General features: G+C 37.5%; 3 protein-coding genes across 3 annotated transcripts; 2 read left to right on the plus strand and 1 right to left on the minus strand.

The window, feature by feature from the left end:
- The first annotated feature begins 2488 nt into the window (after positions 1 to 2488).
- On the plus strand, positions 2489 to 5743 carry LOC132139566 (histone H3.3A). Its single transcript, XM_059548021.1, has 4 exons — positions 2489 to 2635; positions 3520 to 3663; positions 3745 to 3898; positions 4370 to 5743. The coding sequence occupies exons 2-4, from the start codon at positions 3536 to 3538 to the stop codon at positions 4496 to 4498; spliced, it is 411 nt and encodes a 136-aa protein (XP_059404004.1). The 5' UTR covers positions 2489 to 2635; positions 3520 to 3535; the 3' UTR covers positions 4499 to 5743.
- Positions 5744 to 9089: 3346 nt separating this feature from the next.
- On the minus strand, positions 9090 to 12466 carry LOC132139567 (homeobox protein otx5-like). Its single transcript, XM_059548022.1, has 3 exons — positions 11927 to 12466; positions 10914 to 11065; positions 9090 to 10506 (listed from the first exon to the last, which is right to left on the minus strand). Exons 1-3 carry the CDS (start codon positions 12021 to 12023, stop codon positions 9910 to 9912), a joined length of 846 nt encoding a protein of 281 aa, XP_059404005.1. The 5' UTR covers positions 12024 to 12466; the 3' UTR covers positions 9090 to 9909.
- A 7377-nt stretch (positions 12467 to 19843) lies between these two features.
- kptn (kaptin (actin binding protein)) lies at positions 19844 to 23117 on the plus strand. Its single transcript, XM_059548023.1, has 12 exons — positions 19844 to 20156; positions 20238 to 20320; positions 20537 to 20621; positions 20812 to 20866; positions 20986 to 21064; positions 21171 to 21244; positions 21317 to 21423; positions 21517 to 21612; positions 21862 to 21925; positions 22014 to 22149; positions 22281 to 22454; positions 22548 to 23117. Exons 1-12 carry the CDS (start codon positions 19946 to 19948, stop codon positions 22701 to 22703), a joined length of 1320 nt encoding a protein of 439 aa, XP_059404006.1. The 5' UTR covers positions 19844 to 19945; the 3' UTR covers positions 22704 to 23117.
- Positions 23118 to 23447: the final 330 nt, after the last annotated feature.

Raw genomic sequence — 23447 nt, forward strand, 5'->3', positions numbered from 1 at the left:
CAAAAGCATCCGCCATTGCTGTAGCTGAACTGAATAAAAGGCAGAAACATTTTACTGATGAAACATTTAGACAATAAATACATAATTGAGAAAATATATGGATTATGTGTGTTTTTTTCAAGTTATCTTGACTTCAGGTAATAAATTAATAAACTATAAGCTATGAATAATGCAGTACTGATTGATATCATTTAGTATAGAAACTATAAATTGTGTTTCCTGTCTTATTCTTTGACAAAAATTGAGAAAATGATATTGATATGTTAGTGCTCTAAATTACTAAAGGTGTCTGAACATAAGATCAGGAAATGTCAATATGTGGATAATTTTATTTACAGCTAAATTATTATTCATTAAGTTTACTAATAGTCAGATTGGGCATGCTCCTACAAAAGGGCGCGTAATTAAAAAAATTGCCTTGACAAAAGGGCACTTTGGGCATCAAGGGGAAAAGGGGCAGGTGCTCAAGCACCCCCACCCCCTCTACACGTGCCTGCTAGTAATATTGCTGGCTCTTCAACAGCATAGCAGTTTGTATAAATGAATCAGACAATCTGCTTGATTTCATCAGGAGGACAGTGCTCTCTGTTGTTTGTTAAAGGCACTGCAGCTGGTACATAGCAGCACTGAATGAGCCTTACTGTACATTCCCATGAGAAGCATACAAGGAAGTGAAACGAAAAATACTGCAATAAAACTGCTGAATTAGCAGTATTACTATCTGTATTTCTATTTTACATTAAGCATCATAGAGGGCATCTCATGTTGTAATTAATATCACAATAATAGGAGGTGGACATCTGCATGTATGGTAGGCTAGTAGTGTTTAGGTTTGATTCTAGAATCTAAACTAGGTTTTGGAAAATATAAGTGTACAGTATTGCTGTGAAACTGCAAAACCTTATAGGTTCTTTCAGATCACAAAAAAATAGATAAGGTATAAGCCCACCACATGGCCATTAAGTGTGGCGTTACACGCACACACACACACACACACACACACACACACACACACACACACACACACACACACACACACATATATATATATATATATATATATATATATATATATATATACACACACACACCCTATATGCCATGCTCAATAAAAAATAAAGAAAGACCAGTTTGCTTCTACCCAGCAGCCATCGATAATCTTTAAATGTTTCTGATGCATTACCCAATTTAGACATGAATTACAGAGTGTGTCACATTAAATACTTCAAAGCAATTTATGCCTGTGAGACTCCATGATCCTTAACTAAAAGCTTTAAGGACCCTTGGGACAATGACTCAAAACGCTACAAGGGTCTTCAAATAGGGGTCCGCAGTGGTACTGGAGGGGGTCCATCAATTAATGTTCCATCACAAGTAATTTTTCGTAACAAAAATTAAAACATGGGCATAAAAAACATCACAAAGTCAATTTTAACCCATTTAATCTTCAACACTCCAAAATAATGACCGTAAGAAAAAGGTTTTTATTTATAAATCTCTAAAATCCTTATTGACTGATTTAGTGCATTTTCTGCAAATATGGAAAAATAATTATTTACAAAATAATTATTTAATTTTTTTAAAGGGTTACCAATGACACATCATTTGGATATTTTAATGTCTGGGAAAAATATGGGATTAATCCACTGTTCATATATATGATATTTTTGAGTCTGAGCTTCTAGTATTGAAGTCTCATGCTTAATGTGTAGCTCTGCTTGACACATCTTGTATCGGTGGTCCCTCATTGTCTCTATTGACTTAAGGGGTCCTTGTCCTGAAAAACTTTGAAGACCCCTTCATTACATTATATATTACAGTCCTGAGTGCTTCTCCACATATGCAAATACTACAAGGCATATAAAAATAAACCAAATGTGTTTTGGTACATTGAAAACGGCACATCCTTCCTGAAATGTCACTGAAGCCTTATAAATAGCAAGCGTGAGACAGAGGAAGGCAGACTTTGGTTAAGATAGAGTTCCCACATGACTGGAGGGTGGTTTTGAATGTCAGCCTGAAATAAGTAAGACATTGTATAAGGGTCCATGAAACCACATGATGTCTGAACCATACATTCAGCCACAAAACAATTCTGTATCTATATAAAATTAGAGTACATAAACTTAAAATACTTTAAACCAAAAGGTTCAGTGTGAACGCTATTTTTTGTAAATAAGCAAATTGACAAACTAACGGAAAATGTTTAAGATCTGTATTAATATTATACATTATTATTCATATAAAAATTATTACACAACCAGCAGTGGGTGAACCCATTAGTCTATCTCCTCTAAACCCGATAACCTCCTTGGAACAAAGAGAAAAACAAAGGGATTGCAGTTAAACCCCTTACGAAACACGGTACTTTAAATACTTACAATAAATTGTGTTACATTTGGCTCTAAGCCAACGAAATTCGCAAAGGAAAGCAAATTCATAACGCAACTGGTACTGTAAAAAACGGCAATTTTATTTAGTTTTATTGAAGTGCATTCTGGGAGAAAATGATTGACATCGCGGCCATTTTGGCTCTGGCCGCTCCGCTCCCATTGTGTGGGAGATAGTAAATACAGCCGCTGCCAGACAACCGAGCACATATTTCACCGCGCGAATTAAAACACGTTCACCTGAGGTAAGTGCCCCAATGCATCACTGTCGTCTCGCTGAAATACTTTTCAACAGCTTTGTGAAACTTTCCTGTAGAATAATGTTTCTTTTAAGCGTTAAAACGTTAAAATCTCATCGTCTGAAAACGAGAACGCCGATGGCGAGACGCGAGAGAAACAGACTCTCCTTTACGTGTCGGAGGACACACTGAAATCCGTCCCACTTTCGTATGTCTCTGTTTACTTCGGTTAAACCTCGTAAATTCGCGTCAAATTTTACATCTACGCGATTATTTAGTTACCCAAGGATGCCTGCTATAGTACTGTGTTATTGGTTTTGCGTTGCGTGCATTCGCTTTTGAATTTTATTTCAAAGTTTACGTCCTCCCCTGTTCCTCAATGCACGGACTCTCTCCAGTTGCCGTTCAAATTGCAGCCATAATCTTGCGGTTTAGGGCGGGGCTTAGACAGGCTGATCTTCCCCCACAACTGGGAGAACGACATTTGATTGGTTAGATTATTCCGCTCTTCAATATCTATTGGTTACTACTTTATTGTTGTTTTACAGGCGTCTGTGATTGGTTGAAATGCTGTCTCAGTCCATGCTGAGTGGTTACTTTTATTTATTGGGTTTAATGTGACGTGCTGGAGGAAGTGGCCTGAAATAGCATATGGGGCAGGGAGTCAAATACCAAAACAAGTGTAAAACTAGAGACGCTATTTTTAGTAGAGATTTCCTCACTTTTATATCTTATTCAGTCTGTACACAAGACTCAATCCTGTATATTACACAGCTAAGAGAAAGTATGATTAAGCATGTTGTTTTACAGTCCTGCCAGGTATGTCATAATCTGCCCATGATTTACTTCCTTAACTGTATTCTAATACTCGGTGTTTTCCTTTTTCTCAGGTGATATTGACTAACAATGGCCCGTACTAAGCAGACTGCTCGTAAGTCCACTGGAGGAAAAGCTCCTCGCAAGCAGCTGGCTACCAAAGCTGCCCGCAAGAGTGCTCCCTCGACTGGAGGAGTCAAGAAACCTCATCGTTACAGGTGATATTCCAGACTCGTGCTTGTACCGAGCAAATAAAGAGTTGTGAGGACCCCTGCATTAAGCATCTCTCTTGTCTGCAGGCCCGGTACTGTGGCTTTGCGTGAGATTCGTCGGTATCAGAAGTCCACTGAGCTGCTGATCCGTAAGCTGCCATTCCAGCGTCTGGTTCGAGAGATTGCCCAGGACTTCAAAACTGACCTGCGTTTCCAGAGCGCTGCCATTGGTGCACTGCAGGTGCATATTGGGTTCATTATTGCTAACTAAAACTAAAACCATAAAATATATTTTCATTAGTGGAAATAAAATAGACATTAACTGAAATTAGATTTTGATCAACTTTACTTAATACATTTTTATATATATGCACACACACACACACACACACACATATATATAACTTAAGTTTAAAAACTTATGTAATACTTGTATAACTAAAAGATATATATTTGTAGAAACTATATAGACATATTAAAATAAAAATGTAAAAAAAAATGACAAACACACTTAGTTTAAAACTTTAAAATTAAAACAGAAAATATACAAATAAAATCTAATTTAAAATATTATATATCTGGTCTTGAGTTTGTATTCCTTAGATATTGAAATTTTTGCACATGTTCCTATTTGAAGAATTGGAATTTCCTATTTTGCTTTCTTTTTGTTTATGTTTAATTGACTGACTGATTTTTGTGTATATTCTTGCAGGAGGCCAGTGAAGCATACCTGGTCGGTCTGTTTGAAGACACTAACCTGTGTGCCATCCATGCCAAGCGTGTCACCATCATGCCCAAAGATATCCAGCTGGCACGCCGCATCCGTGGAGAGCGTGCTTAAACTGACCCCTTCTTTCTATCGCCCTCTTTATTTCTCTCTGTCTCTCCACTTGTTCTCCTCTTGCTTTTCTTGGTAGAGTTTAGAGTATCAGTGATGGGGAGTAACTGTGTCTCAGTCTGCTAGTGCTGTCTAAATGACGCGTAGGGTACCTATATGTGCATGTAACAGGTGCTGCTGATCACAAACACACACATGCACGTACACAAACACACACACACACACACATACATACACACACTCTCACACATTCACATTTGGAGCGTAAACGAGGTCCACCCATGCCCGCTTTAGGGCCACACATTCAATTTGCATATGAAGAGGAGAAGTCTCACCCTGCTCTCACACTTACTCCATTGTCCAGAAAGAACAACAGGGTGGTGTCTGGGGTCAGTCTGCTTAAGGGGAGCGGAAACTTCCACAGCAGGGTGCTACTAAAACTGCCTCAGTCCACCTTATTGAAATCTGTCCCCGCCAGTCCCCCAACTCACATATTTTTTTGATCTTACCACATTTGCCCTCCCCTTCTTGTCCCCCTTGATACTTCCAGTCCTTACATTTTCTGCTTGAATCTTTACTTGGCCCTTCATAGTGGAGGTGAGTGTGGGGTCGGACTTCTTCTCTGTGTGAGTGTCTGTGGGAGATGTGATCAGCAAAGCAGAATCGTATTCAACTGCAAACCAGCATCTATTGGTTAAAAAAGTTGTTATTTGTAATATTGATGATTACTATTATTGTTGATATGGTGTCTTTTTTTTTTACAATGCGTACATGAATTGTTCTTTAGAAAAAGGATTAATCCGAAGAAAAACAGTTTGAATTCGTTTTCTTTTTCATATTGTAGTGAAAGCCGATCCTGCTCCTCCTGTTATAACTTCAGGCAGCCACAGGGGGGCGCTCTAAACCAGCCTCTCATTCAACCTTACTGTTAAACTAACATCCTGCTCTCCCTTCCTTTTTCCTTCTTTTTCTGTCTCTCGTTTTCCACTCTTCCAATTCCAGTTTTGTCATATTATCGGCTTTAGAGTCACAGAGTGTAGCAAAAAAATATTCTTTACCTTTAGTACTAGTACTGAGTCTTTCACTTTGTTTGGGTAGAACTTAATCCTTATCTTTATTTGTGATACACAGTGTAACCTCATGTTTGTGCTTCTTTTATTTTCTTATTTGGAAATTTAAATAAGCTGATCTTTGTATTTTCCAAATTTCTCATATTCTGGTGGTAATAAATAGATGTTACACAAATAACCTTTTCAGTGTGATTTGTAAACACACCCAAATACCTCATGGCCTAGTGTTTAATCCAGTGTTTATAGTGTATTTTAAAGGAAACCCCGGGTATTAAGACTAACATAACGTAAATTATGTCTCTTACTGAAATATGAAGTAGAAAGATTTACGTTAAAAATATTTTTTATTATATTATAATTAATATAATTTTATGCATATTTTGGACTAGGGGGCGCCATTATTTCAATGAAGTCAAATGGTTGCCCTCTGTGAGCTACCTGCGCCGTTTGTTATTCATTTTAAAATGTATAAAACGATGTGGATTTTTTAAATAACGTAAATCTTTAATGGGTTTTCTACTACATATTTCAGTGAGAGACATCATTTACGTTAATTTAGCCATACAAGTCTTAATTCCCGGGGTTCCCTTTAAATGTGTTGCTTCATAAAACTGAAGAGAATTCTGAATCATGCTAATTTTAAAGAAACATTCCAGCATTTAAGGAAAATGTTCTTAAGATACATGCTAAACAGATGTTCTCTTGGTGAAGATGTGTTATCATAGCATCACAGGTGTTTTAGTTGTTTGTCTCTTTACTTTAAAACGAGATAGAAGGCAGTATTTTTAACATTAAGAACAACTGTAAGTTTACCTTCAAGTAGCAGCCTAGAATAAAAAGACTGTGGTCAGAAAAAAGGTTAAAGTCTGTCTGCGTTTTATCCACGTCTCATCATAGCATAGCGAAGGACTGGTGAGAGGATGAACAGTTGTAAAGGCATTCCAGAGGGTCCATGAATATGGTAAAAATAGCATCAATCAAAATTTAGAAAGCAAATTAGTTTACAGAAAAAGACCAGCTTGCACATACAGCTGTACATCTTTATAGGCTTCACTCGTGTGTGTGTGTGTGTGTATATATATATATATATATATACATATAAACACTTTACTTTCACATCAACTAAAATAGAAAAAAGTCAGTCATAATGATTTTTAAATAAGAAGGTTCATTTTCCTTTGCTAAGTCACTTGCCGCAAGGTTTTTCTAGACAGAAATACTTGCCATTTAACCTGTAACTACATTAACATACACCTCTCATTCAAAACTTAGATTGCCCCTCCATCATCTGAAGTGTATTCACAGTTGCATATTTCTTAGTCTGTGTGTGTGTGAGAGAGAGAGAGTCTGTAAAATGGTAAAGTCTGTCTGGTTAAGTATCATATGTATCTCTTTGCTGGTTTGCGGGTTATGTGTGTGTGTGTTGTGTGTGATTTGTTAGATTTGAAGGCTCAGCAGCTACTCTTTTTGTCTTCTTGCATGAACTACAGACAATCTGTCACAGAGAGAGAGAGATTAATATCTGGAGAAACGGGGGAGGGTGAGAGGAAAAGAGAGTGGACTGAGGAAGACAACAGACAGACAGAAAGAAAGATAGGGAAAGCCAAACAATAAATTTATAATTTTTACTTATTGCTATTTTTTAAAACATGTTACACATACAGAGAAAAGTTCATATAAAGTGAAACAATGTCACATTATTAACTTTTCGGAAGTAAAAAAATCCTATTCATAAACTTGTGACCTATACATAAACATTGGCGCACACATACACACGCACAACACCCTTCCTCCTGGTAACAGTACATGTGGTTTTATTCAGGTCAGAGTGGGATTATGAAGCACTCGGGAGGGGTGGAGGGGTGGATGGAGAGAGAACAAGTGAGAGAGGGCATGAAAGATGGCACAGAGGAGAGAGAGAGTATGTTTAGAGCTACTTCATATAAAGGGATACTTATGAGAGATGAACATAAAGAAAAATGAGGGAGTGAGCAGACTGAAAAAAAAGAATAAGAAGTAATGAGAGTACAGATGGATAAAGTCAGATTAAATTGATCACACTTAGTAAATCCCAGAAGAAAGAGCCATAAATGTCCATAAAATAAAACACGTTTACTTTTAAGCGATTTAAGTATTTTTGTGAAGAAGTTCACACAGGTGTAGTTCATCACATTAACTAGGCTATATGTTACACTAAATTTTGGCAATCAGAAAATGTCCAAATGCTTTTTGTTTTAATTTTTTGTTAAAATATCATGAAACTGTGTTTGTGCTATAATTTTGTTGTTGTTGTTGTTTAAAAAAAAACATTTAATGTGGAATTTTGTTGTATAAACTAGTCTTTTTTTTTTTTTTTAGATGTTAGTATCTAAAACAATTGGGCTGTAATGACTGTAAGGCTGATGATACACAGGGCAACTTTTTGAGCAATGTTGCCGGGCAACTTTGACTAATGTTGCCGTCAAAGGGCAATCAGGTGAGACCCAGGGCTGACGACTGATCTAAAGTATCCATATAGAAATTTGTTACCGTTTCTTAATGGGAAAGTGCCCGAGAAACATTGCTCAAAAAAAGTTGCCCGACAAAATTGCTCAGAAAGTTGCCCCATGTATCATCAGCCTAACTCTAATACTGATTATGGCACCAATAAACTGCGATAGATGAGGAAGTAATGATGGAGATAATGAACAGTCTTAGCAGACCAAGAGGGAACTGGAATCAACAGGAGGAGATGCACCGAGAGGTGTGGAGGAGGGAGAGAGAGAGGGAGCTTCTGTAATCCTGCTTAATTGCTTTAGGTTAGTGTTCTGTCGACAGTAAGGAGATTGAGGTGCTCTCTGGGTCATTGGCTAAAATAACCCCACACACCCGCTACATGGGCGTGGCCACCGACACCACACCATCACAGCAACACAATTACTAGACACACACCATCGCAACAACCTTCTGGACCCCCAGATGCCTCCTCTGAGTGGGCCACCTGTGATCCAACCCCATGTGTCACAGTCACTCGAGGAGAAGATAATGGAAGAATGTGAATGTTGCACTTCATATTTCTAGACCCAAAGTACTGAACTTTTCATCTACTTTTAATTTAGTTGGTTAGAAATCCAGTTCATCACAGTTTGAATTGCCAGTTCCATTTAGCAGAAAATTCCCTATTAGCGGCATGAATACATATTGAGTTTTTATTTTAACCACTTCAGCTGTTATTTTGATTTTTTGAGAATTAGGCATATGCAATATTGGACCCACCGGTGGGTCCCCAGAGTTGATGTGGTTAAGTGCTTATATTTACTATTAATTTAGATCTAGTCCATATTTTTACTTCAAATTTTGTAAAGTAATCTCTAAATGTATAAACCATGCATTCTTCTTCAGTGTGAGGGAAAGAGATGGCCCACTTCATATAATTCATTTGTTCTATGTGCTAATAAAATCTCCAACCATGCTTATTAATGACAGTAGTACTTCATCTTGCATTATCAAAGAGGAACAGAGTTAGACAACTCTTGTTAAACACATCTTGTTAAACAAAGTCACGTTTAATTGTTAAAATAAGAGAAAAAAATTTAACTTTAATGTAGCTCCCATCTGAATGTATTCAGTCAAAGCAACAACCATTGTAAACACCAACATTTTTTCAACACAAGGTCTCCCAAATAGAAAACATATATCAACAGCATGCATGTATTGCCATTAAATGAAGTTTAATTAGTAACGATTAACTCAAACTAACAGAAAACAACATTATTTGTTATAAGTTAACATAATTTAACAATACATAAATAACAGCAAGCTAAAAGCACAACACAAGAACTTCTAATGCCTCTCAGTACAGACAAACCAAACTTATGAAAAGAGTAGAAATAACTTTGTCCCATAAAGAGCTAATTGTATCTGTAGAGATACTGAGAAGTTTCCCTCCAATTACCGTATATGCTTGTCTTTGTGTGATATGTGTGTGTGTGTGTGTGTTTTAGTGATAATTACTTTAGTGTGTTATGAAATATGTTTAAGTCTGTCTCTCTCTCTCTCTGTGTGTGTGTGTGTGTGTGCGTGTAAACTGTTAATAATGATGACTGATCAGTAGATTTGAGGAGTCCCTTCACTCTCAGCCAATCACAGAGCAGGTCTGGATTACAGAGGAACAGTCTTCACCTGTTCCAAAATGGGCACCCCTTTTCACCTCTGTGATCAAGTGAATCCTGCTGATTCAGTTCTGTTCATCATCTAAATGTCTCTGGCATTTCAAGCAATAGTTTAATTTAATTTATTCTTCATCCGTCTTCTCCTAATTCTCCTTCCCTCTTGTTCTTTTTCTTCACTTGCTCACTTTCTCTTCTACAGCACCTGGAATTTATGGTCGAGGCAGTCGACGGTACTGAAGCTGAGCTTCCAGGCCTGCTGGTCCTTGTAGTCCAGGCAGTCTACGGAACTGAAACCCAGCGAGGAGGTGCTGTACCCTTGGGAGGAGAGGGAGGGTGACTGACTGAGTGAGCCGCCCATGGAGGGTACGGTGAGGGGAGAGAGGGCGCCCCCGCTTGCGGACAGCTGACTGGTCATGGGAGAGAGGTACGGGCTGCAATCCAATCCACTGAAATAAGGAGAGGAGCTGTAGCCCTGGCTATAGGTGGAGGGCTGACCATAGCTCATAGCATAGGGAGCAGGGCGCTGCACACAAGGTGTACCGGAGCCACACAGCGGGTCAGAAAGGGGGGATAGAGAGGTGGGACTCCACACAGAAACTGGTGCTGTGCCTGTGCTGACACTAGGGGGCACGGCTGGGGCAGAGGCAGCCACCACTGAGGAGCTGGCACCAGGGTCAGAGGTCAGTTCAGAGGGAGGAGAGGACTTCTTTTTAGGGGGACGGGGCTTGGGCTGACCACTGGACTGCTGTTGCTGTTGGCGGCATTTAGCACGACGGTTCTTGAACCAAACCTGGGGGAAATAAGATTGAGGTTAAAGGTGGAAATAAAAGTGTGGCACATTTCGCTAAAAGTCAAAATGGACTTGTTTCTTTTATATACTGTAAAAATCTCATGCTTGATATTCGGGCCTGCAATATTAATGTGCCTTACAAACACTGTCAGAGTTGTGTTTATTTTCAATACTTGAGACTCAACAAATAGATTCAACTTCAAATGCACACATGGTGTATACTTAGCTGAAGATGTATGGTCAATTGCATCAAAACAAATGAGTGTTAGATACTGGGATTAATGTATTTTATTTTACTTTAAATGAATTATCTGTTTCTGCTACTTAAGGCACAAGGTCAGGTGTGTTTAGGCAGTCTGAAAGGTGTCAGAGAGGTGTCTGTCTCAGTTTGAGTCAGACAGGCTCACCTGAACTCTGGACTCTGGAAGGTTGATTTTCAGAGCCACCTCTTCTCGCATGAATATGTCTGGGTAGCGTGTTTTGGTGAACAAGGCTTCCAAAATGTCCAGTTGGGTCCGTGTGAAGGTAGTGCGCTCCCGACGCTGCTTCCTTGGAGTGCCTATTTATAAAAACATTTACCTTACACGGTAAGAACAACTTTACGTTTTCAGGTGAAAAGAGGAATGTACATTTACAGTAAAAGAGAAAACTTTTTGTATTAAATGTGGATGGTATCAGTTTAAATTGTTTAATGTGAGCTTAACAGTTATTAATATGGTTGATACTGGTGAGAGAGAGAGGGAGGGACTTGGACTATCCATTGTCATCATACAACAATGATAGATAGATAGATAGATAGATAGATAGATAGATAGATAGATAGATAGATAGATAGATAGATGGATAGATGGATGGATGGATGGATAGATAGATAGATAGATAGATAGATAGATAGATAGATAGATAGATAGATAGATAGATAGATATTCTTCATTCAATACTAGATAACTGATTTATTTGCAACAACAGGGAACCAAATGCGCACATTTTAAAGTTAAAATTAAACCGTTCATAATTTGCATATTAAACAAGCAAACATTTAAACACAAAAATGTAGGTTATACAACATTTTATATAATTGTATTTATATAAAAAATAGTTTTACAAAGAACCCTCAAGATGAATTTCAAATATTTCAAATATATATTTGACATGGATTTTTATAGTTATTTTTTGTTCGAATACGGGCAGCCTTTGTTTGTTACGTGAGCAAGTCCTGTTAATGTGGCTATCAACTGGTTATATTATATTCAATTTACGTTGCTTACATTGTAAGAAAAAAAGGGTAACTCATCTAAAATGAAACAGGAAAGACGAAACTACCTTTCAGTTTTACTTTTCCTTTATTTCATTGACCACCCAAATTAATCAAATTTCTGACACAAGCATATTATAAATGATTAAAAACAAATAAACTGACCTGGGTAGCCGACGGCGGAGTGCAGCAGGTCCATTCCTGAGGCGGACAGTGTTAACCCGTTCACAGCATAATGGGGCTGCTTTATGTAGGACATCATTCTTGGGACGGCCGCGTCTCTCACACACTCTTTCTATTGCTCTCTCTATCTCCCTCCCTCTCTCTCACTCTCTTTTTTCTCTGTGACGCTTTTTCACGGGTCGGGGGTCGCGCTCTGCTCCTGATGGCTGCGTGTCTGTGCTCGCGCCTGGCGCGTGCGGTGCTCCTTCAGTCTCGCGGCTCTTCAGACACCTGTAGATTCTTTCCCGCTTCTCAGTGTCTTGAACAAGCTTACCCTCTTGCCCAAGTTTACCATGTCATCAATAACGCCCTGAATATCAAAGATAAGCGTGCTCGTTTAATGTGAGGTAATAGTAAAACTAAAGCCTGTTCTACACACAAGTTTAAGACTCTATTTCAGAGTTTTTGCGTTGGTTAAGGCTCGTGTCCCTTGGGCAGGACCGGACAGGAGCGGGACACTATGAGCAATAAGACACCAAGCAGCTAATCAAAGACCATCTCTCTCTCTCTCTCTCTCTCTCTCTCTCTCTCTCTCTCTCTCTCTCTCTTTCTCTCTCTCTCTCTCTCTCTCTGTCCTTTGTAGCCTTTCTTAACACGTGGTATGACAATAGACATTCATTTATTTTACTTAAAATATAAAGTAAAAGTGCAAAATCAAATAGATTAGGATGGGTTTTCTGATTAGGTCTGGTTTTCTGGTTATGACACAATCATTCGATTTTTGTTTGTTTAAACTATAAAACTATTTTTGTATTTTTTATTTTATTTTGAAACCAATATAGTAGCAAATAAATACTGTGAAGATATATCTAATTATGGAAAATATTGCCTTTAAAAAATTGTCTCAAAATGCCGCAGATACCTATTTAAAATATTTAAAATGATTAGATATTTTTAAAATAGGCCTATATTTATCATATATTTAATTATATTATAAATATATTTTAAATGTTGTCTAGGGTGTTTTATAGGGGTTGTGTGTGTGTGTGTGTGTGTGCGTGCGGTTTTAGGAACCGACCCATCAATTGATTCATTTGAAGCATAAATGACTGTGACACGCTAGCTGAGACGTTTTAGAAAAATGTGTAAATATTCCCCTCAAAATCAATTTCAGGGTGCAGAAATCGTTCCCTTAAAAATAATTATAAAATATACATTTTATTTCTATTTTATAGTATAGCCTATTCTAGATTTACAAATTGTTAAGAAGCTATTAACCATTAATTCCTCTTGAATAAGATGAGTGTTTTTTCTTCGTTGATCGGAGCTGCGCATTTTTTTTCCATCTTTAAAGAAATCAGACTATAATAGTTTAAACGTCAGATATTAGACGAAAGTGTCGTTTGAATCTCACCAATAAGATACATACAGTCTGAAATTTAATTCGTTAATCGAATGTGTTTGTTTCCGGTTATTAATATTAATATGTAAAAACAAACACTTCTGCATAACAAGGTCTAATATAGATCATTTATTTTCATCATTTATTTGTATATCTGTTAATTTATTGCAGTTATGTGATTAACTTAAAATCCTTTATCACAATTTCTTGACTGAATACAAAACATAAAAGCAGCATAACACCATGCACTAAAATATTTGACTCAACATTTGGCACAATAATGATTTGTAAAACATCTCAAATTTAGTGTTACTCTTTAAAAAAAATTATTTGTATACACACACATGCATACACGCAGTTTTGAATTATCATAATATGCTTTATGTGAATAGTCCCTTGATCTAAAGAGAGGAAATAGAGATTTTTCATCGGGAGGGAAGAAGAATAGCTGGAAGTTAAGAAATGTGTGGATAAATGATAAATAAAACAAAACGAAGACAGAATATTCTCTTGACCAGTGATGGAGGCATTTCAAAGAAGAAAGGAAATAGCCTCCATATTTGCTGTATGGAACTATCTAAAGTTATGTATTTGAGTATTATGTGTTTAAGTGTAAACATGTTCGTAAGAGAGAGAGGGAGAGAGACTAGAGAAAGGCATTAAATGGCACTCAGGATGAACTGAGTGTAATAGGTTGGCTTAAAACAGACACAGTGCAGACAAGGTTATTTGGCTGTGACTGAGGTAGATGACATTCCTCCTAAGTACAGCCAAAGAACAAAGGGCAAAAAACAATCTTCATATTCCCTTAATTATTATGATACGTTTTTCTCTAAATTACAGAAATACGTGTTTATAGTAAATATAATTGTATTTTCTTGTATTGGCAAAAAGCAGAAGATTTGCTTTGAATTCTATCAGCTTGCTTTACCTCATAACAAGTAAATCATAAATCATAATTATTATTATTATTTTTTATTATTGAAAGAAATATGACTTGGAAAGACAGCTCAGTCGAGTGGTCAGATGTTAAGCGGAAATGCAAACCCCATTCTTATTCAGAATCAGGATTATAAATTATTATAGGATATTATAAATATTATAAAAAATAAGGATATATAAAAATGACGTTTTAAAAAAGCATTTATATGGGTGGGCCTTCAACTTATAAACAAATAATGCTGACAAAAACTTCCAGTTGTCCACCCCTTTAATCAGCCTCTAACCAACGGTTCTAAATAAAAATTATTTAAATAAATGATAATAAATCTATAATAACATTTAGAAAATATATTGGGATATTTTGTGAAATATGCAAGTAAAGCATTGACATAGCTACAATTATTTCGTTTGTCAAATTTCAGGACCTACAAATGTGTATATATATATATATATATATATATATATATATATATATATATATATATATATATATATATACGTATATATATACAATTTCTAAGTTTTATAAGTAGGTTTTATAAGTAGTATTTTTTTTATTTCATTATAGAATTAATTATTCAACATGGAATTAATGAGAGGAATATAGACAATATCATTCCCAAACAACAGTCTTTTATGTATTTGTCTTTTTATTTATATGTCAAACTAATGATCACTATAGTTTTCTTGTAATTTTTCAATCATTTGCTCAGATTATAAAACTAGAACATGCCAGTATTTCAGTGGTTGTTATTGTTGTTTTGTATAAAAGCAGTTTAAAAACAGACACTTTATTGTTGTTGTTCTGTGTCAGTATGAGATGTTTGTATGTTTATGTGTTCAGGATCTGGGCTTGTGTGTTTGCAGAAGGGGAAGTTTTGTGGAGGGTGGTGTAGTGGGGGTGGGGGGACCAGTTCGTCCATCTGGCAACAACCAGCTACACAGGCACAAGAGCAATTATGGAAGTGGACTAAATTCTAATCCGCAGGCACACACACACACACACACACACACACACACACATACACACACAAACACACACCAGGACACATTACCACGGAAATACACGGCAGTCACAGTGTCACTGCAACAAACATTTAATCTAAGTGAAGAGTTGGATAGATGAAATAAACAAAATGTTCCTACGGAAATAGAAGTAAAGGAAGGAAAAATGTGAAGATGGATTGGGGTAAAGGAGGGTGAGTGAGGTGACAGTTAGAGAGAAAGAAAGAAGGAGAGAGAGAGAGGGAAGGAGGGAGGGAGAGAGAGAGGGGTAGTGGGCCGCATCATTGCAGGCACACTGCATCAGTTAATCCAGATTAGGCAGTCTAAAAAGGAGCGGCTTAAACTGCAGGCCAGCCACTAATATACAGACCGCTGTCAGCACCAATCACTCACACAGCTCTAATCCCCAAAGAAACGCACACGCCGGACACACGCACACACACACGCTCTCTGAACAATGTGAGTATAGCGTCAATATATATTAAATATTTCTAGCAATCAAACAAAAGATTCATCCAAAACTGTAAATATGTGCTAAATATGTGTACAAAACAAAACCAGCTACTGTAATCCCTCACAAAGCGAGTGATTGTAATCACTTTATAACAGGTATTTAAAACAACTGGTGAGAATTTCTAAGGCAGTGTGTAAATGTGTTTAGACTGGAAGATGTTGTGATGAGGCAGTTACTTTCTGATAAAGACAATAAATCCCATTGTGGACAGACTTTGGGGTCACAGATTAAATGGGGTTTTAATGTCAGTGGGGCTGTTTGCTGAGGGCCCCAATAACTGACTGACAGATTGACTGGCCCTCTAGTGGAGATTCTGTCTATTTATCATGATTCATTTCAATTCAGTTTAATCCATTTCAAGTTTTGGTGATACGACAAACAAAAGTTTACATTTGTGGTGCATACACACAATAAAGCTAATGCAATTTAGTAAGTCATTGAGTTGAAAATGAATGTGTGCAAGTATTCTTTCTAAATGTGCAAAAATTTATTTAATTGATTGTGTGTGTGTGATTTTGACTTTTGCAGTTTACTTGTATCAGTTCTATGTCAAATAATTCAGTATGCTTTCCATTCATTTGCGTAACAAAACTTAAATTTGTATCTATTAATATTAATTAATTGATGTCAAATCTAATTAATCTAATCAGCGTCCCTTTGGAATATCATATATCATACGATTAAGTATGTAAAATCTTACGTTTAGATTGCCTTTGTGATCATACTACTCATTTTAATATAACTTAATTAATATAAGGCTTTCCGCATTTAACCTGACAAAATAAATAACCGCAAATTATGATGTTGTTATGCCTAAATTCAGCATTAACGATATACAATATTGTCGGCCAGAGTGTTTCATTTTCATTTCATATCTTGTTTTGAATTTGTGATATAGTATATAGTTTTCATATGTATTCATTCAGTCACATTTCTTCAACAGTATACATGATTAAAAGCAGGGTTAAATAAACAAAGTTAGAATAAGCTAATGAATGCTCCCCCTGTAGGAGGACACACTTCTTCTTGCTCTGAAACAGAAATGAATTATTAGCACAATAGCATCTGAATCAGCCTCCCATTGTTTTCAGTTGAATTAATTACACAGAAGGACAATAAGCATGAAACAAACTGGTGTGTGGAATATTCATAGACAGTAAAAGAAATGGACACAGCGAGCGAGCCGATTGGATTCAACCTGGCGGGAAGGAAGTCGACCGGAAGTTGAAGTCGGCCGCGTGCCGCCATCTTGTAGCAGAACTTCACTTGCGTTAGCATCCCATTGACTCACATTCATTTTGCCGTCACTTTGACAGCGAATAACTTTACATCTACGTTTAAAGACTCCATTTGTCCATTATTTATTTCTAAAGATACACGACAATGTATAAAGGGCTCCATTACCTTCTATGTTACATTATGGCCCCGTAGAAACAGTTTTTGTAAAAATAGGCTAACGATTACATCATAACCACTCGACTCTCTGTCGCACAGTAGAGAAATTACCGTACAGACAGGAGGAGTCGAGGAGAAGCTCGCAGGCAAACTTAATATGGCGTACTGGTGTTACATTTTAAAGTACTATACAAAATAATTAATCAGAATACTTACACCTGCTCACTCACGCCAAAGAACTCCCCGCTCAAGCTCGCCGTCAATGTAAAATTAACGATGGCAGTTTGCACGCACAGCTAGTAGAAGATTTACATCTGTCAGACAGGTTGCTGACGTCATCAAGCTTAGTTTGAGTCTGCGCGTCAGAAACGGAAGTGCTAAAAATCGCTAAAAATGGGCTTCACTTGTCTCAATTGAGTTCCAATGGGGTCGCTGTGTCCATTTCTTTTACTGTCTATGGATTCAAAGGAGACAAGTGAAGTCAATTAGAAGCACGCACTTCCTTGGGGTCGGGCGTACTGCAGACTCAGACTGAGCTTGATGACGTAGATGTCACGTGAGCAACCTGTAAGTCTTCTAACCGCTGTGCCAAGAGAAATCTGAATCACCCACCGAATCTTCCAGAGAAGGCGAGTGCGAACAGGAGCAAATTTTTGGTAAGTATTCTGATTAATTATCTCCCTTGACTTTATGCCTCCACATCCCCCGATAGCCTCATAGACAGTAAAAGATTGCCTGCGAGCTTCTCCTCCTGTCCATATGGTAATTTCTCAACTGTGCGACAGATAGTCGCTGGTTATGACGCAATCATTAGCCTATTTTTTTTTTTACAAAAACTGCTTCTACGGGACCATAACGTAAGATACAAGGTAATGGAGCCTTTTATAAATTTTCGTGTTTCTTTAGAAATAATTAAAGGACAAATGGAGTCTTTATGGGGTGTCATCTCATTTATCATCAGTAAAATATGGAGTGCAACAAGGATCCGTCCTAGGTCCCCTTCTATTTTCAATATACATGTTGCCCCTTGGTAATATTATTAGAAAATACGGAATTAGCTTCCACTGTTATGCTGATGATACTCAGCTATATATCTCAACGAGACCAGATGAAACCTCTAAATTATCTAAGCTAACAGAGTGTGTTAAAAATGTAAAAGATTGGATGACAAATAATTTTCTCCAATTAAATTCGGATAAGACAGAGATATTAATTATTGGACCAAAAAACACCACACAGAATCTTGTAGATTACAATCTGCAGCTAGACGGATGTACTGTTACTTCCTCTACAGTCAGAAATCTGGTCGTTATATTGGACAGCAATTTGTCTTTTGAAAATCATATTTCCAATGTTACAAAAACTGCATTCTTCCATCTTAGAAACACAGCCAAGCTACGAAACTTGTTATCTGTTTCTGATGCAGAAAAGCTAGTTCATGCATTCATGACCTCTATACTGGACTATTGTAATGCACTTCTAGGTGGTTGTCCTGCTTCATCACTAAATAAGCTACAGGTAGTCCAAAATGCAGCAGCTAGAGTCCTTACGAGGTCAAGAAAATATGATCATATTACCCCAATTTTACAGTCTCTGCACTGGCTACCTATTAAGTTCCGTATCAGTTACAAATTATCATTACTTACCTATAAGGCCCTAAATGGTTTAGCACCTGTGTACCTAACTAGCCTTCTACCACGCTACAATCCATCACGCTCCCTAAGGTCACAAAACGCTGGACTTTTGGTAGTTCCTAGGATAGCAAAGTCCACTAAAGGAGGTAGAGCTTTTTCACATTTGGCTCCCAAACTCTGGAATAGCCTTCCTGATAATGTTCGGGGTTCAGACACACTCTCTCTGTTTAAATCTAGATTAAAAACGCATCTCTTTCGCCAAGCATTCGAATAATATATCTCTTAAATTGTGAGTGTAGTTGCATCTGCATTTTTATTCTTTAGCTTGGGTTAAACTAATTTTACTTTGTTGGATCAGCAGCTATGCTAATGTTGCCTCTATTTTGTTTCTATGTTTTGCCACGGGATGTAACTAGGATTTACACAAGCTCCAGTCTGGATCCAGAACACCTGAGAAGAGATGATGCTGACCCTCAGAGGACCCCAGATGATCCTAACCTTGAATCAACAAACAGAACTAACAATTATTGCTACATGTGTGACTGCATCATATAGTTACTATTAATTAATAATATTGATAGTTCATCGTCTAGCTGACTACATCTTGTATTATTATTATTATTTTTATTTTTTCTAAAATCCTGTCAAACGTGCACAAACTACTAGCTACTACTAAATATTGTAGAAACATAATTTTCTGTAAAGTTGCTTTGTAACGATTTGTATTGTAAAAAGCGCTATACAAATAAACTTGAATTGAATTGAATTGAATTTAAACGCCTCAGCTGTAAAGTTATTCGCTGTCAAAGTGACGCCTAAATGAATAGGAGTCAATGGAATGCTTACAGCAGGTGGGGGTCCGCTAGCCAATGGCGGCGCCCAGGGGTGCTTCAAAAAAGTATGAAACCTTGCCCCCCTGGGAATATTCGCCCTTTCTCACGCGGGCGACAGCTGATGACGACACCTTCATGTCGAGAGCTCTGATTTGTTAAGCGGTGCGAAGACGCAGATGATTGGTCAAATTTACTCACAAACCCGCCCATATACGGATGTTGTTTTATTCACTGGCGTGACAGTCCAGTAAGGTCCGACTGAATTTATATTTGTTTTTAGTTGTGACTGTGCGTAACATGCTACCGGATATAAAAGGCACGTGTTCATTTGTGGAAGACAGTTTTAGTCGTTTTCCTTCGCAGAGTAACATATACGGACTGTGCCAGGCTGGCGAGCAGGAGCTACTGGCAGCGACTCTGAAGGGGAAAGTGGTGTGCTTCAGATATCAGGACCTTCAGAGAAAGATCAGACCTGTGGCCAGAGAGATTCAGTTCACATATATACCAGGTGACAGCCAGCTCATCTGCTTCGAAACTCTTTTGTTTTAGCTGTCTAACGCAAAAATGTTTCTCTTTTCTGTTAATGTAGTTGATGCAGAAATCGTCTCCATTGACGCCTTCAACAAATCAGCTCCTAAAAGAGGACTGGTCGTAGGAATAACTTTCATCAAGGTGCGCTTCTTCATTAACTCACATAATTAACTAGTTATTACAGATAAAAAAATCGTCCGCATTCATTCATTTTTCCCCACCCACGAGAGCTGACATTTTCAGCTGTGAGCCACTTCTATTTCTGCCCATAAATGTTTAAATGCAGGGGGAAATGTGTGCGTGTACAGTACATGCATTTCTTTATTGTTTAAATCTTTCCATCTCTTTTTCTCTCAGGACTCAGGAGATAAAGCAACTCCTTTCCTTAACATTTACTGTGATTATGAACCAGGGTCAGAATTTAACCTAGAGTCAATTGCACGTGAGTCATATAAACTGTTTTTTAGTTAGTGAGATGATGCACTGGCATGTCTTGAGCCTAAGAGGTCTGCACAAATTATTTGTTTTAAATAATACGTATATTAGTATGATGACAGTCTTCATAGGTATGAAAGAACAAATGAGGTCGAAATGTTATACTGAATGATCTGAGGCTTTCATCCTGTTGACAGAAAGCTGTCTGAACCTGGAGCTCCAGTTCACACCGTTCCAGCTTTATCACACCGAGTATGTCATTGTGTTTCTATAAAAGAAGTCGTAACGTTTATATGTTGACATTTTTTTTGATATTTGAATAGATGAAACGCAATGTTTCTTGTTGTTTATTTATTTATTATTTTTTTCAGGGTGCATTGTGGAGATGGATCCAGTGAGACTGTGTTTCTCCTCAGTGGGCATGATCAGCGCATACATCTTTACAAAGAGGTCAGCCTGGTTTAGAAATGTTGTCAGAGTAATGGCTTTTAATTGTTAAGGGTTTTCTTGTGCTTCTCTCATACTCTTGAATTTCCTTCTCAATGTCTGATAATAGAATGCGTCTCTGCACCAGTTTGAGGAGCAGCCAGTAGAAAGACTCTTTCCTGAACTGCAGGAGCTGCCAAGCAAGTGAGTGTTTATTTTTCTGCAGTTCAAGTTTTGATGATGATGGTAATTAGTATGTATCTTGTTTCATTGCAGTGTGTTATGGTTAAACGTCTTGAGCATTGAACAAAATCGGCGACTCACTGCGTTTGGATGTCAGAACGGTTCTGTTGGACTTTCTCTTGTCAACCAAAAGGGACCTGGTGAGTAACACACACTTACACACTTTCCCCTTCTTCTTAAAATGTAATGTGATGATGAAAGTTCTGACTTTCTTTGTACATTTGCCTTATTAGAGATTCTCCAAAACTGGCGTGTGAAGCATGACAGTCCCATCTCCACTGTGTTGCTGTTCCCTTTGAAAGAGCAGCACGAGAGCACTGACACGAACAGTGAGTGATCCAGCTCAAGTGATCACAGTAATCAACCACACTTAAAACAAAGAGAGTGTTTAGGGCTTTAGGCCATTGTCTAAAATGTTTAGAGTACAGACAGTCACATCTAGATCACTCTGAATTCATATTTAGATTAAACATTTTTAATGAGTTGTGCTTAATTATTTATTTTTATGCAACATTATTAATGACAGGCAATCTCCAGACTGTTGTTATTGATCGCTCTTTCTTTATTTTTGCTCACAGGCACTCAAAGGGAAACATTTAATCTGTTGGTAACCAGTTCAATAGAAATGGCTGTTGTGTACAGGTTAGAGCCTTTTTAGTATGTTGCTTCATGTTCTCCACCATGTGTCTGGTTGAGTGTATAAAATAAATGTGTGTCTGTGTGTGTTCAGGGATGTGGAGAAGTATGGACTGAGCAGACAGCTGTGCTTGGCAGAAAGTGACCAGTGCGATGCAGTTCTCTGTGCTCTTGTTGTTGATCTGGATTTTGATGGACAACATGAGCTGTTGCTGGGAACATATGGACAGGTACAGTGCTGGATTTTAAGTACAGAAACACTTGCTGTGGAACTAAAGTATGCCACAATGAAAGAGTTTGCAACTTCAATTCAAGCAGCTTAGCAGTATGCACAATTATGTGTTTGATTCCTGATCTACAGGACCTACTGTGCTACAAATTTCACAAACCAGTGGGAGCTTTTGAAGATAAGTTACAGCTGCTGTGGAGACGGAGTTTTAAAAGTCCCTTGCTGTCAATGATTTATCTAGACCTGGATGGTGATGGACTGAGAGAGTTAGCCGTTCTTACCTTAAAAGGCCTGCATGTCCTACAGGTAACTATCACAGAGCTGATTCATTATTATTATTTTGATGTGTTCAGTTAATTAATCCTCTCCGTTTTGGTTACGTATTTTTCCCCTCCACAGCACAGTCTTAGAACAACAGCGGATCTTGTTCTTCAGAGATTATCCACTTTAGTATCAAGACTGCCTGTTTCTTCAAAAGACCAACCAATCGAAAACCAAGATGGCGAAGAGGAGTCCATTTCAGTCAGCAATGAACTGATAACTGCAGCCACCTAACACTGACTTTTATGTGACAGATATATATTTTTAATTTAAAGGTGGCAAAGGAAGGAGAAGCGTATGAACAGTAAAATATCTAATTTTCTTTGTGTAAGAATGCATACTAGAATCCATCTAACAGGTGTTTCTGCAAGCATAGCTTATCCAGTGTTTTGCTGGTTGAATGGTGTCTCCTGTAGAGAGATGTCACCCTTCAATAACGAGATATAATGACAGACTCGAATTTTGCACCAGTGCTGTGACTAAAGTTGATGCTGTTGATGATGATTCCTTGCTGGTGCCATGTTTGTTGCCAGACTTATTCAATCCGTCTTAATGATCATAAGCAATTTTTGTTCAGTGTGACCTAATTTCTGTGCCTATTTGCTTTGGGAAACAGGTTTTTCAGTCAAATAAATTTCTAACAAAAATATCATTTTGCCAGAACTTTGAAGGACCTTATGTACAGATTTGAACAATTTTTCATTCCAACGTTGATTAACTTTCTATTAAAACTTGTCTTTGTTTATTTACATAATCATAACGTGCTACTGACTTCTGCTAGTCAGTAGCAGGTGATATTAAAGGTAGGGGATATTCACATTTTATTTGTTAAGAATTTCTATACCTTTCAAACAATACGTCATCAATAATGTTGGTCCATTTTGAATCTACTGAAAGATAAATACTTGATATGGTTTCATTAGAGTTCAGGAAATTTCAAAGCTCTTCAGGCAAGTGGTGTTCTGGTTTTTCTATATC

Source organism: Carassius carassius, chromosome 4, assembly GCF_963082965.1.
Source record: "Carassius carassius chromosome 4, fCarCar2.1, whole genome shotgun sequence".
NCBI lineage: Eukaryota > Metazoa > Chordata > Actinopteri > Cypriniformes > Cyprinidae > Carassius > Carassius carassius.

What these genes read in the sequence shown, in the direction of transcription:
- LOC132139566 (XM_059548021.1), top strand. Translation starts at nt 3,536, where the DNA reads ATGGCCCGTACTAAGCAGACTGCTCGTAAGTCCACTGGAGGAAAAGCT. An exon ending in AAGAAACCTCATCGTTACAG is followed by an intron (nt 3,664 to 3,744) that starts GTGATATTCCAG and finishes TCTTGTCTGCAG; the next exon opens with GCCCGGTACTGTGGCTTTGC. An exon ending in CTGCCATTGGTGCACTGCAG is followed by an intron (nt 3,899 to 4,369) that starts GTGCATATTGGG and finishes ATATTCTTGCAG; the next exon opens with GAGGCCAGTGAAGCATACCT.
- LOC132139567 (XM_059548022.1), bottom strand. Translation starts at nt 12,023, where the DNA reads ATGATGTCCTACATAAAGCAGCCCCATTATGCTGTGAACGGGTTAACA. An exon ending in CTCCGCCGTCGGCTACCCAG is followed by an intron (nt 11,066 to 11,926) that starts GTCAGTTTATTT and finishes TTTTATAAATAG; the next exon opens with GCACTCCAAGGAAGCAGCGT. An exon ending in TTCCAGAGTCCAGAGTTCAG is followed by an intron (nt 10,507 to 10,913) that starts GTGAGCCTGTCT and finishes TATTTCCCCCAG; the next exon opens with GTTTGGTTCAAGAACCGTCG.
- kptn (XM_059548023.1), top strand. Translation starts at nt 19,946, where the DNA reads ATGCTACCGGATATAAAAGGCACGTGTTCATTTGTGGAAGACAGTTTT. An exon ending in GCATACATCTTTACAAAGAG is followed by an intron (nt 21,065 to 21,170) that starts GTCAGCCTGGTT and finishes GTCTGATAATAG; the next exon opens with AATGCGTCTCTGCACCAGTT. An exon ending in AAGGCCTGCATGTCCTACAG is followed by an intron (nt 22,455 to 22,547) that starts GTAACTATCACA and finishes TCCCCTCCACAG; the next exon opens with CACAGTCTTAGAACAACAGC.